The 9740-nt window shown below is 43.8% G+C and overlaps 1 protein-coding gene across 1 annotated transcript in view; it reads left to right on the forward strand.

The window, feature by feature from the left end:
- The window catches only part of LOC109935475 (protein BCAP-like), a 193305-nt gene that overhangs the window by 13674 nt on the left and 169891 nt on the right, over nt 1-9740 (forward strand). Inside the window, exons 7-9 of the mRNA XM_020534118.2 lie at nt 6562-6747; nt 7680-7789; nt 9395-9530. Of these exons, the coding sequence (XP_020389707.1) occupies nt 6562-6747; nt 7680-7789; nt 9395-9530 (432 nt within the window). The remainder of the gene's footprint in view (nt 1-6561; nt 6748-7679; nt 7790-9394; nt 9531-9740) is intronic.

Genomic DNA, 9740 nt, shown 5'->3' on the forward strand with positions numbered 1-9740 from the left:
GCAGGCCAGGCAGCATCAGAGGAGCAGGAAAGTTGACGTTTTGGGTCAGGACTCTTCTTCAGACCTGAAACGTCAGCTTTCCTGTTCCTCTGATGCTGCCTGGCCTGCTGTGTTCCTCCAGATCCACACTGTTATCTCTGACTCCAGCATCTGCAGTTCTTACTATCTCTAATTCCAGCACCAGTTGTCTCAGGGAAATCTCTAGAAAAGTATAAGGCAGTAGAAGTATAGTTAAGAGGGAAATCAGGAAGGCAAAAAGGGGACATGAAATAGCTTTGGCAAATAGGGTTAAAGAGAATCCAAAGGGATTCTAAAATACATTAAGGACAAAAGAATAACTACAGAGGGAAAAGGGCCCCTTAAAAATCAACAAGACCACCTATGTATGGAACTGCAGGAGATGGGGGAGATACTAAATGAGTATTTTACATCAGTGTTTACTGTGGAGAAGGATATGGAAGGTAGAAGACATGGGGAAATAAATAGCGACCTCTTGAAAAATGTCCATATTACAGAGGAGGAGGTGCTGGACATCTTAAAATGCATAAAGGTGGATAAATCCCTAGAACCCTGTGGGAAGCGAGGGAAGTGATTGCTTGGCCCCTTGCTGAGATATTTGTATCAGCGATAGCCACAGGTGAGGTGCCGGAAGACTTGAGTCAGTATGGCTTTGTGCGTGGGAAAATGTATCTCACTAACTTGATTGAGTTTTTTGAAGAAGTAACAAAGTGGATTGGTGAGAGCAGAGCGCTGGACGTGATCCAAATAGATTTCAGTCAGGCATTCGACAAGGTTCCTCATGGCAGACTGATTAGCGAGGTTAGAGCACATGGAATACAGGGAGAACTAGCCATTTAGATACAGAAGTGGCTTGAAGAAAGAAGACAGAGGGTGGTGGTGGAGGGTTGCTTGTCAGACTGGAGGCCTGTGACCAGTGGTGTTGGATCCACTGCTTCTCATCATAGGAGGTATGGCTAATAAGTTTGCAGATGACACCAAAATTGGTGGTGTGGTGGACAGTGAAGAAGGTTACCTCAGAGTATAATGTGATCTTGATTAGATGGGCCAATGGACTGAGGGGTGGCAGATGGAGTTTTATTTAGATAAATGTAAGGTGCTGTATTTTGGAAAGGCAAATTAGGGCAGGATTTATACACTTAATGATAAGGTTGTGGGGAGCTGAACAACGAGACCTTGGAGGGCAGGTTCATAGTTCCTTGAAAGTGGAGTTGCAGGTAGATAGGATAGTGAATAAGGCGTTTGGTAAGCTTGCCTTTATTGGTCAGTGCATGGAGTATGTGAGTTGGGAGGTCATGTTGAGGCTGTACAGGACATTGGTTTGGCCATTTTTGGAATACTGCGTTCAATTCTGGTCTCCCTGCTATAAGAAGAATGTTGTGAAACATGAAAGGGTTCAGAAAAGATTTACAAGGATGTTACCAGGGTTGGAGGGTTTAAGCTATAGGGAGAGGCTGAATAGGCTGGGGCCATTTTCCCTGGAGCTTCGGAGGCTGAGGGGTGACTTTATAGAAGTTTATAAAATCATGAGGGGCATGAATAGGGTGAAAGGCCAGGGTCTTTTCCCCAGGATAGAGGAGTCCAAAACTAGACGGCATAGGTTTAAGGTGAGAAGGGAAAGATTTAAAAGGGACCTAAGGGGCAACTTCTTCATGCAGAAGGTGGTTTGTGTATGAAATGAGCAACCAGAGGAAGTGGTGGAGGCTGGTACAATTGCAACATTTAAAAAGCATCTGGATGGGTATATGAATAGGAAGGGTATAGAGGGATATGGACTAAATGCTGGCAATGGGACTAGATTAACTTAGGATATCCGGTCGGCATGAATGAGTTGGACTGAAGGATCTGTTTTCCTGCTGTACAGCTCTATGATTCTGACTCTATGACATAATTTGCTTGCAGTGGAGTGATTAAACACTGGTTAGACCTGTTTTTGGATATACAGAGGGCACCAATCCCTATTTTAGAGTTGTATACTGCTGGCATTTATCCTTGTAGAGGTTAGCTGTCCTCTCACTCAATATGAGCAAGCACTACTTATCTACTGTGCTGCAGGCTAAATACATGATGCTTGTATATTGATGTCTATGATGTGCAAGTTGTCCCAACTTTAAGAACTGAAATGACACACAGTTGAAGAAAGGGGCAGAATTTCTCCCAGAAAATTTGCTTTCCTTTCTACATTCTTTGCCAAACCACAATTTGCATGGCAGCTCTTAATCAGGGATTGCTTAATGAGCACTTCATTGCTCCTGTTGGGGAGCCAACAGTTTCCATTAGAACAGGTAATTCTTATGGTAGCATTCACTACAAGTGACACTTAAGAAACCTGTCAACTGAACTTGCAAACTCTTCTGCTCCTATGATGCTGCTCGGCCTGCTGTGTTCATCCAGCTCTGCACCTTGTTGTCTCAGTTTAAAATGAGGATTGCCAAGCCTGTACAATGACAGAAACCTCGACAGTGTGACTCAGATCGGGTCACAAACCATTCAGGTGGAAGAGACATGGGCTGTGCTTTGAAATTTTGAATCAGCTGCAGATTACTTTTGATTGTGATTGTAATGTGTGTTGTGTAAACATTATTGCCCAACACTAAATCTTCTCCCTCAGAGACTAATGGCACTAATTCAAATTTCTGAAACAATCGTTGATCCTGCTAATTGGACAAGCCAGAAATTTCACGACTAAATATAAACACAAATGCACTATTATATTTAATCTTTAATCTTAATTACCTGAGAGGTTTCATAAAATTGATTGAGTATATTACAAAAGAAATAAAATGCTATCGACGCAAATTACTGTTTCATTTGAATTGTATTTTCACCCTTTTCACATAATCTGCCTAATTAACATCTGGAAGAGCAGATGGTCAAACAATACTCGATCATTCAGCAGGGATGTAGTCATGATGGAGAGACTTGCTTATAATAATGGGAGACTGGGTTACAATCCCTAGATATGAAAAGGTTAAGGGATGTTTGTTTAAAGTAATCAGGGTGATTGGCAGGAGTAGGGTTGAGAATTTCTCTCTCGGGCAATTCTAGGGCAAGGTGACATGCCAATTGCAAGATTCTGCGTTAGATCAACATAGGGGCAAATAACTTTTAAAAAGAAGCTTGTACTTAAACAACGATACAAGATTTCACCATTTAAGAGAAGAAAGGACAAAAGTTACTGTTGCCTGAACAGAATCTTTACAGACAACTTAACCATTGAAAACTGCTTTACTTTTAGCACCCAGAAGAACACACTTCACATATGTTGTGTTGACCTTTAAGTAAATGGCACAGTGACTCATTGCTTAGCACTGCTGCCTCACAGTGCCAGGGACTCAGGTTCGATTTCACCCTTGGGCGACTGTCTGTGTGCAGCTTGCACATTCTCCCCTGTCTGCGTGGGTTTCCTCCCGGATTCTCCAGCATCTGCAGTTCCTACTATCTCTGGTCCAAAGCTGTGCAGGTTAGGTGGATTGGCCATGCTAAATTGCCAGTAGTGTGCAGGCGAGGTGGATTAGAGGTGAAGAAATGGGAAATGCAGGATTGCAGGGATAGGGTGAGGGGATGGGTCAGGTGGGATGCTCTTCGGAAGGTCGGTATGGACTCGATGGGCTGAATGGCCTGATTCCATACTGTGGGGATTCTATGATGATAAGTCGATGTGAAATTCACAAATCAGTCCTAAGTGATTCTTAGCTCCCAAGGGTTCAGTTCTGTTCTTTTCCTTTGTCACCTTGCTAACGTCTGCTCCAAGAACAATTCTTCATAGTGAAAGTATTGATGGAGAACCTCTCCCTAGTTCAAACGAGGTGAATTTTCAGCCCCATTTCAACTCATCATGGATTCAGTTTTTTTTTCAATTCAGTGTTCAATCCAGGCAAGTGTGAGGTGATACATTTTGGGAGATCAAATGCAAGAGGAAAGTATACAGTCAATGACAGGCCCCTTAGGAGCACTGATATACTGAGGGATGTTGGCTGCAGTCCACAGCTCCCTGAAAGTGGCAAATCAGTGGAAAAGGTGATATAGGAGGTGTACGGCATTCTTCAGTCAGGACATTGAGTATAAAAGTTGGCAAAATTGTATTAGACTTTATTTAGTTTGGCCACACTTTAAGTATTGTGTGCAGTTCTGGTCGCCACGTTGTAGGAAGGATGTGAAGGCATTAGAGATGGTGCAGAAGGGGTTTACAGGACATTGCCTGGATTGGAGTGTATTAGCTGTAATGAGAGTTTGGACAAACTTGATTTGTTTGTGCTAGACTGTCAAAACCTGCTAGTAGTATATAAAATTGTGAGGGGCAGAGATAGAGTGGATAGTCAGAGTCTTTTTCCCAGGGCAGAAATGTCAAATACTAGGGGCCATAGTTTTAAAGTGAGAAGGGAAGTGATGTGCGAGGCAGTATTTTTACACATAGGATGGTAGGTGCCCAGAACTCGTTGCCAGAAGAAGTGGTAGAATCAGATATGATAGCAAAGTTTAAGATGCATTTCGACAAACACATGAACATTCAGGAAATAGAGGGATGTAGACTGTGTGCAGGCAGCAGGGATTATCTTGGAATAGCATCAATGTTGGTAAAGACATGATGGGCCAAAGGGCCTTTTCCTGTGCTGTACTGTTCAATGTTCGTCTTATGATTGTGAGATTCTACCCACTTTTTGAAACAGTGAACTATAAAGACTTGGACCTGTAGTTTTCTTTCTTTCTTTTCCTCTTTCTTTCACTCTCTGTTTGATGTCTCTTTTTCTGTCTTTGTCTCTGTCTTTCTGTCTCTCTGTCTGTCTGTCTCTGTCTCTCTAAACACCACTATAACTAACCCAGGCCCTGACTGACTAACCCACCTGTGACTTAGGGAAGCCTGGAACCTGATCTTTACAGTGGCTTGCTCTGTACCCTTTCCTGTGACAACATGTACCACATAGGCCTTGTATCCAGGTAGAAATGGTAGTTAGATGTTTTTTAAACCACAGTTTTATCCTATTCTGAAATCAAATGGAAAATTCAAAGTATACCTTTTTACAAACTGAAGTTCTTAACACTTCCCTGGTATGGGGACGCTTTCAAGATAGACACTGACCAGCTGCCTTTTCCATTGGCTGCAGATGTGAATGCCGTGCACTTTCATTTTCATACAGTCTAGGCTCCACATAATCTTTAGGAATCCCACTACCTAGGTAGACTGAGCCACAACTCACATGGCCTTCATATTTTCCCTCAATTTAAAGGCCATTCCAAGATATTATAATCTCAGAAACGAAACTGGCTCAAAGCAAGGAAGATGGTACAATTGAACGCCAGACTTGGAAAATCAATTGAGATGTGTCAAAAGGAGAACAGATGAAGAGGCACAGTAGCTAAATAAAAGGTGGAGGACACTGGATGGCTCAAATGGGTTCCATCTGTGCTGATCTGTATATAAAGTAATCCCTTCTTCAGAAAGGAGGGTCCAGACCCGAAACGTCAGCTTTCCTGCTTCTCTGATGCTGCTTGGCCTGCTGTGTTCATCCAGCTCCACACCTTGTTATCTATTATCAAAGAATTTTAATAATTACTTTATATACAGATCAGCACAGATGGAACCCATTTGAGCCATCCAGTGTCCTCCACCTTTTATTTAGCTACTGTGCCTCTTCATCTGTTCTCCTTTTGACACATTTCAATTGATTTTCCAAGTCTGGCGTTCAATTGTACCATCTTCCTTGCTTTGAGCCAGTTTCGTTTCTGAGATTATAATATCTTGGAATGGCCTTTAAATTGAGGGAAAATATGAAGGCCATGTGGGATACAGGTGGCATGGTGCCTCAGTGGTTAACACTGCTGCCTCACAGTAGCTGGGAAATGGGTTTGATTCCACCTTTTTGTGTCTGTCTGTGTGGAGTTTGCACATTCTCCCCATGCCTGCGTGGATTTCCTCCGGTTTTCTCCCACAGTCCAAAGATGTGCAGGTTAGGAGAATTGGCCATGCTAAATTGCCCCATAGTGTCCAGGGATGTGCAGGCTAGGTGGGTTAGCCATGGGAAATGCAGGATTATAGGGATAGGGTAGGGGCGTGGGTCTGGGTGGGATGCTCTTCTGAGGGTCAGTGTGGACTTGATGGGCTGAATGGTCTGCTTCCACACTGCAGGGATTCTATGATTTTATAATAAAATTTCCAATTTATTACACATACATCAATTACAACTACAATGATTTAAAGTTTTATTGATTGTTATTACAAATGATTGGAAATCTATATTTTTAAAACTATAATGTACAGTGTTTTAATTCATTCATGGGAAATGGTCATCACCGATTAGGCCAGTATTTATTGGCCATCCTTAATTGTCCTTGAGAAAGAGGTGGCGAGCTGCCTACTTGAACCTCTGCAGTCCTTGGGGCGTAGCTAGACCCGCTGTGCTATTTATTTATCCTCCTGCTGTGTTTTGTATTGGGTCCTAATGTCCTGTTGCCAGTCAATTCCTGTGTTTCTGTTTTGTGTGTGCCTGAGGACATCTTGTGGCTATTCTGTGAAATGTTGCTCTATCATTCAAAAAATTTCAGAAATTTGAGGGCACTGTAACTGGCCAGAAGTTGCAGATCACCCACCTTAAATCACAGCTGGTAGCTCTGGAAGAGCAGCTTGCTGCGGACGAAGAGGTTCTAAAGAAGGCAACACGGGCTCAAAGAAAGAGAGCAGAGAGATTTGAAGCTGCTGTGGAAGACCTTAATTCCCAGGTCAAGGAAAAGGTATCTATTGAATATACTATTTATGGCAATGGGAAATTTACTTTTTGCTTCTTACCGTTGCAAACACGAAAAATTTTTGTCCTCTTGAGTGTTTGAAATGTAGAGTCCAAAAGGAGTTTGGTTTGAGTGTTCCAGGGAACCTCAACGCAAGCTGGAGGAACAACACCTCATTTTCTGTTTGGGGACCCTACAGCGCTCCGACTCAATATCGAATTCAATAATTTTAGGGCCTAAACTCTTCCATGTCCCAGCCTCCTATCCCACACACTAGGCCTCGTTATCACATAGCCTGCCATCACATAGCCTGATAGTCCCATTAACAGCTATTCACTCCCCAGCCAGATCTCTTTAGGCTCTAACCTATCATTTACTCCCTACCCCATCTCCCTCCCTATTTTCTGAATATAAACCGACGTTTGCTCAGCTACCATCAGTTCCGAGGAAGGGTCACTGGACCCAAAGCATTAACTCTGTTTTTTTCTTCACAGATGCTGCCAGACCTGCTGAGCTTTTCCAGCAACTTCTGTGTTTGTTCCTGATTTGCAGCATCCGCAGTTCTTTCGGTTTTTATTCGGTTTGAGCATCAGTTTGTTCTGAATTCGATAATTCCAGCGGGTAAAGAGGGTAGTAACATTAACTTGGCTGCACCCTTAGTTACAATTTTGGCACCCCACCATCTCCAGCCCAGGACATTAAGCTCATGTCAAATGTGATCTCAGCAACTCCGAACACACCGCAGACCAAACCTTTGTGTCTTCCCTTCTCTTTCTGGTTAAACATCTGAACAAAATTACCTGCTCCTCTGATGCTGCTTGGCCTGCTGTGTTCATCCAGCTCTACACCTTGTTATCTCAGATTCTGCAGCATCTGTTGTTCCTGCTATCTCTGAAAAAATTACCCGGTTTCTTTTTGTGTGCCGTGAAACATTTCAGGATCTGAAGCTGCTAGAGGTGCGACTGGACATTGACAGCTGGAAGAAACAACATGATTTGGCTTTTGATGAAAGGGCCCAGTTGGAAACTGAAAAATTTTCTCTCTCCCAGTGAGTCAACCCGATTTGTTAGAATTTAATAAATGTGGTGAATTGCAATAAATTCAGTCCTCACACTGACAATTTTCACCTTTTCTCAAATGGAATTAATTGTACTCTGATCACTTGGATCATTTTCTTTTGCTTTATTGTCTGTTGAGTAAAGAGAACAGCGAACTGCACTGTGTGCAGTTCTGATTGCCACTCAATAGGAAGGATGTGGAGGCTTTGGAGAGGGTGCAAAGGAGGTTTACCAGGGTGTTGCCTGGATTGGAGTGTATGAGCTGTGAGGAGAGGTTGGACAAACTTGAATTCTTTTTGCTGGAGCATTGGAGGTTAAGGGAATGACCTGACAGAAGTATATAAAATTACAAGGCTTGGATAAGGTATATAATTGGAGTTTCTTTCCCAGGGTGGAAATGTCAAATACAAGAGATTGGATTAGATTAGATTAATTTGTCGCACGTACTAAGTTTAGGAATACATAAGTACAGCAAAGAGAGCACAAAGTCCCCATTCACTGGCACCCAATTGGTTACAAAGACCAGAATTAAAAGATTTACCAGGGTCTTAAGGTAAACAAGAAAAAAAAGATTCTCAGAGTCCCAAGTCCCATCTCCACAATGGTGCAGGTGCCGCATCAATTGCTAGGACACCCAGGAGGATGCCATCACTGCCATGCGAAAGGCCCACTCTCGCCACCGTCACCCCCTCACCGGCCCCACTGTCACCACTGAGAGAGTAGGCTTTGAGTCTGAGAGAGTGAGATGAGGGTAAGGGAGAGGGGTAGGGGGCTGGGAGAGTGAGGTAGGGGGCTAAGGGAGTTGGATAGAGGGCTGAGAAAGTGGGGTGGGGTAAAAGAGTGGGATGGGGGTGCTGGGAGAGTGAGGTAGGGCGCTGGGAGAGTGGAGTGGGGGACTGAGAGAGTGAGCTTGGGATCTGGGAGGGGGTAGGGGGCTGGGAGATTGGGGTAGGAGGCTGACAGAGTGAGGTAGGGGGCTTAGAGAGTGAGGTAGGAGGCTGAGAGAGTGGGGTAGGAGGCTGAGAGAGTGGGGCAGGAGGCTGAGAGAGTGGGGTAGGGGGCTGAGAGAGTGGGGTAGGGGCTAAGAGAGTGGGGTAGGGGACTGAGAGAGGTGGGGTAGGGGGCTAAGAGAGTGGAGTGGGGTAGGAGGCTGAGAGAGTTGGGTAGGAGGCTGAGAGAGTGGAGTGGGGTAGGGTAAGAGGCTGAGAGAGTGGGGTAGGGTAGGAGGCTGAGAGAGCTGGGTAGGGTAGGAGGCTGAGAGAGTGGGGTAGGGGTTGAGGGAGTGGGGTAGGTTCTGAGAGAGAGGAGTGGGATAGGGGCCAGGAGAGTATGGTAGGCGCTGAGAGAGTTGGAGTACAGCTGACAAAACCTGATGAAAACTCTATGGCAACCTTGGAGCTCAGGATTTCAGCTCTCGGTCCCACTTGGTGTCTCACCTTGCAGTTTACTGTATGATAGTTTGACGATGCATTTCCAAATTGCAACATAGACCAAGAGTTGTGTGCGTGTAAGAAACTGCTTACAAAATGATGCTTACTTCATGGTGCTGTTTTGCAAATGTTAATGTTAAACAATTTAATCTTTTCAATAAACAGTCAGGTGGCTGGTCTCGAGGAACAGTTTCAGAGAGCTACAGAAAGAAGCAGATCCACAAGCCATGAATTTCTCAACAAATTACACAACAGCAACTTGGAAAACTCCAATCTCAAACTGGAAAATGCGCAATTAAAGGTGAAGTGTTATGTGTAAGCCTCTACTATCTGTGAAGAGTTAGCAGCCATTTGAATGCCTTTTGCTATTTAATTACCTTGTGAAGTTTCACTTTTAAAATTGTTATATTAATGCAAATTGGTGTTACCTTCTTGGTGCTTGTGGTTCACTACAAGGTTCTGAGATCTCTGTCAGTGCCTACTGTCCATTTAAAAATTTGTGCCCCATATA

Source organism: Rhincodon typus, chromosome 10 (genome assembly GCF_021869965.1).
Source record: "Rhincodon typus isolate 14 chromosome 10, sRhiTyp1.1, whole genome shotgun sequence".
NCBI classification, from domain to species: Eukaryota; Metazoa; Chordata; class Chondrichthyes; order Orectolobiformes; family Rhincodontidae; genus Rhincodon; species Rhincodon typus.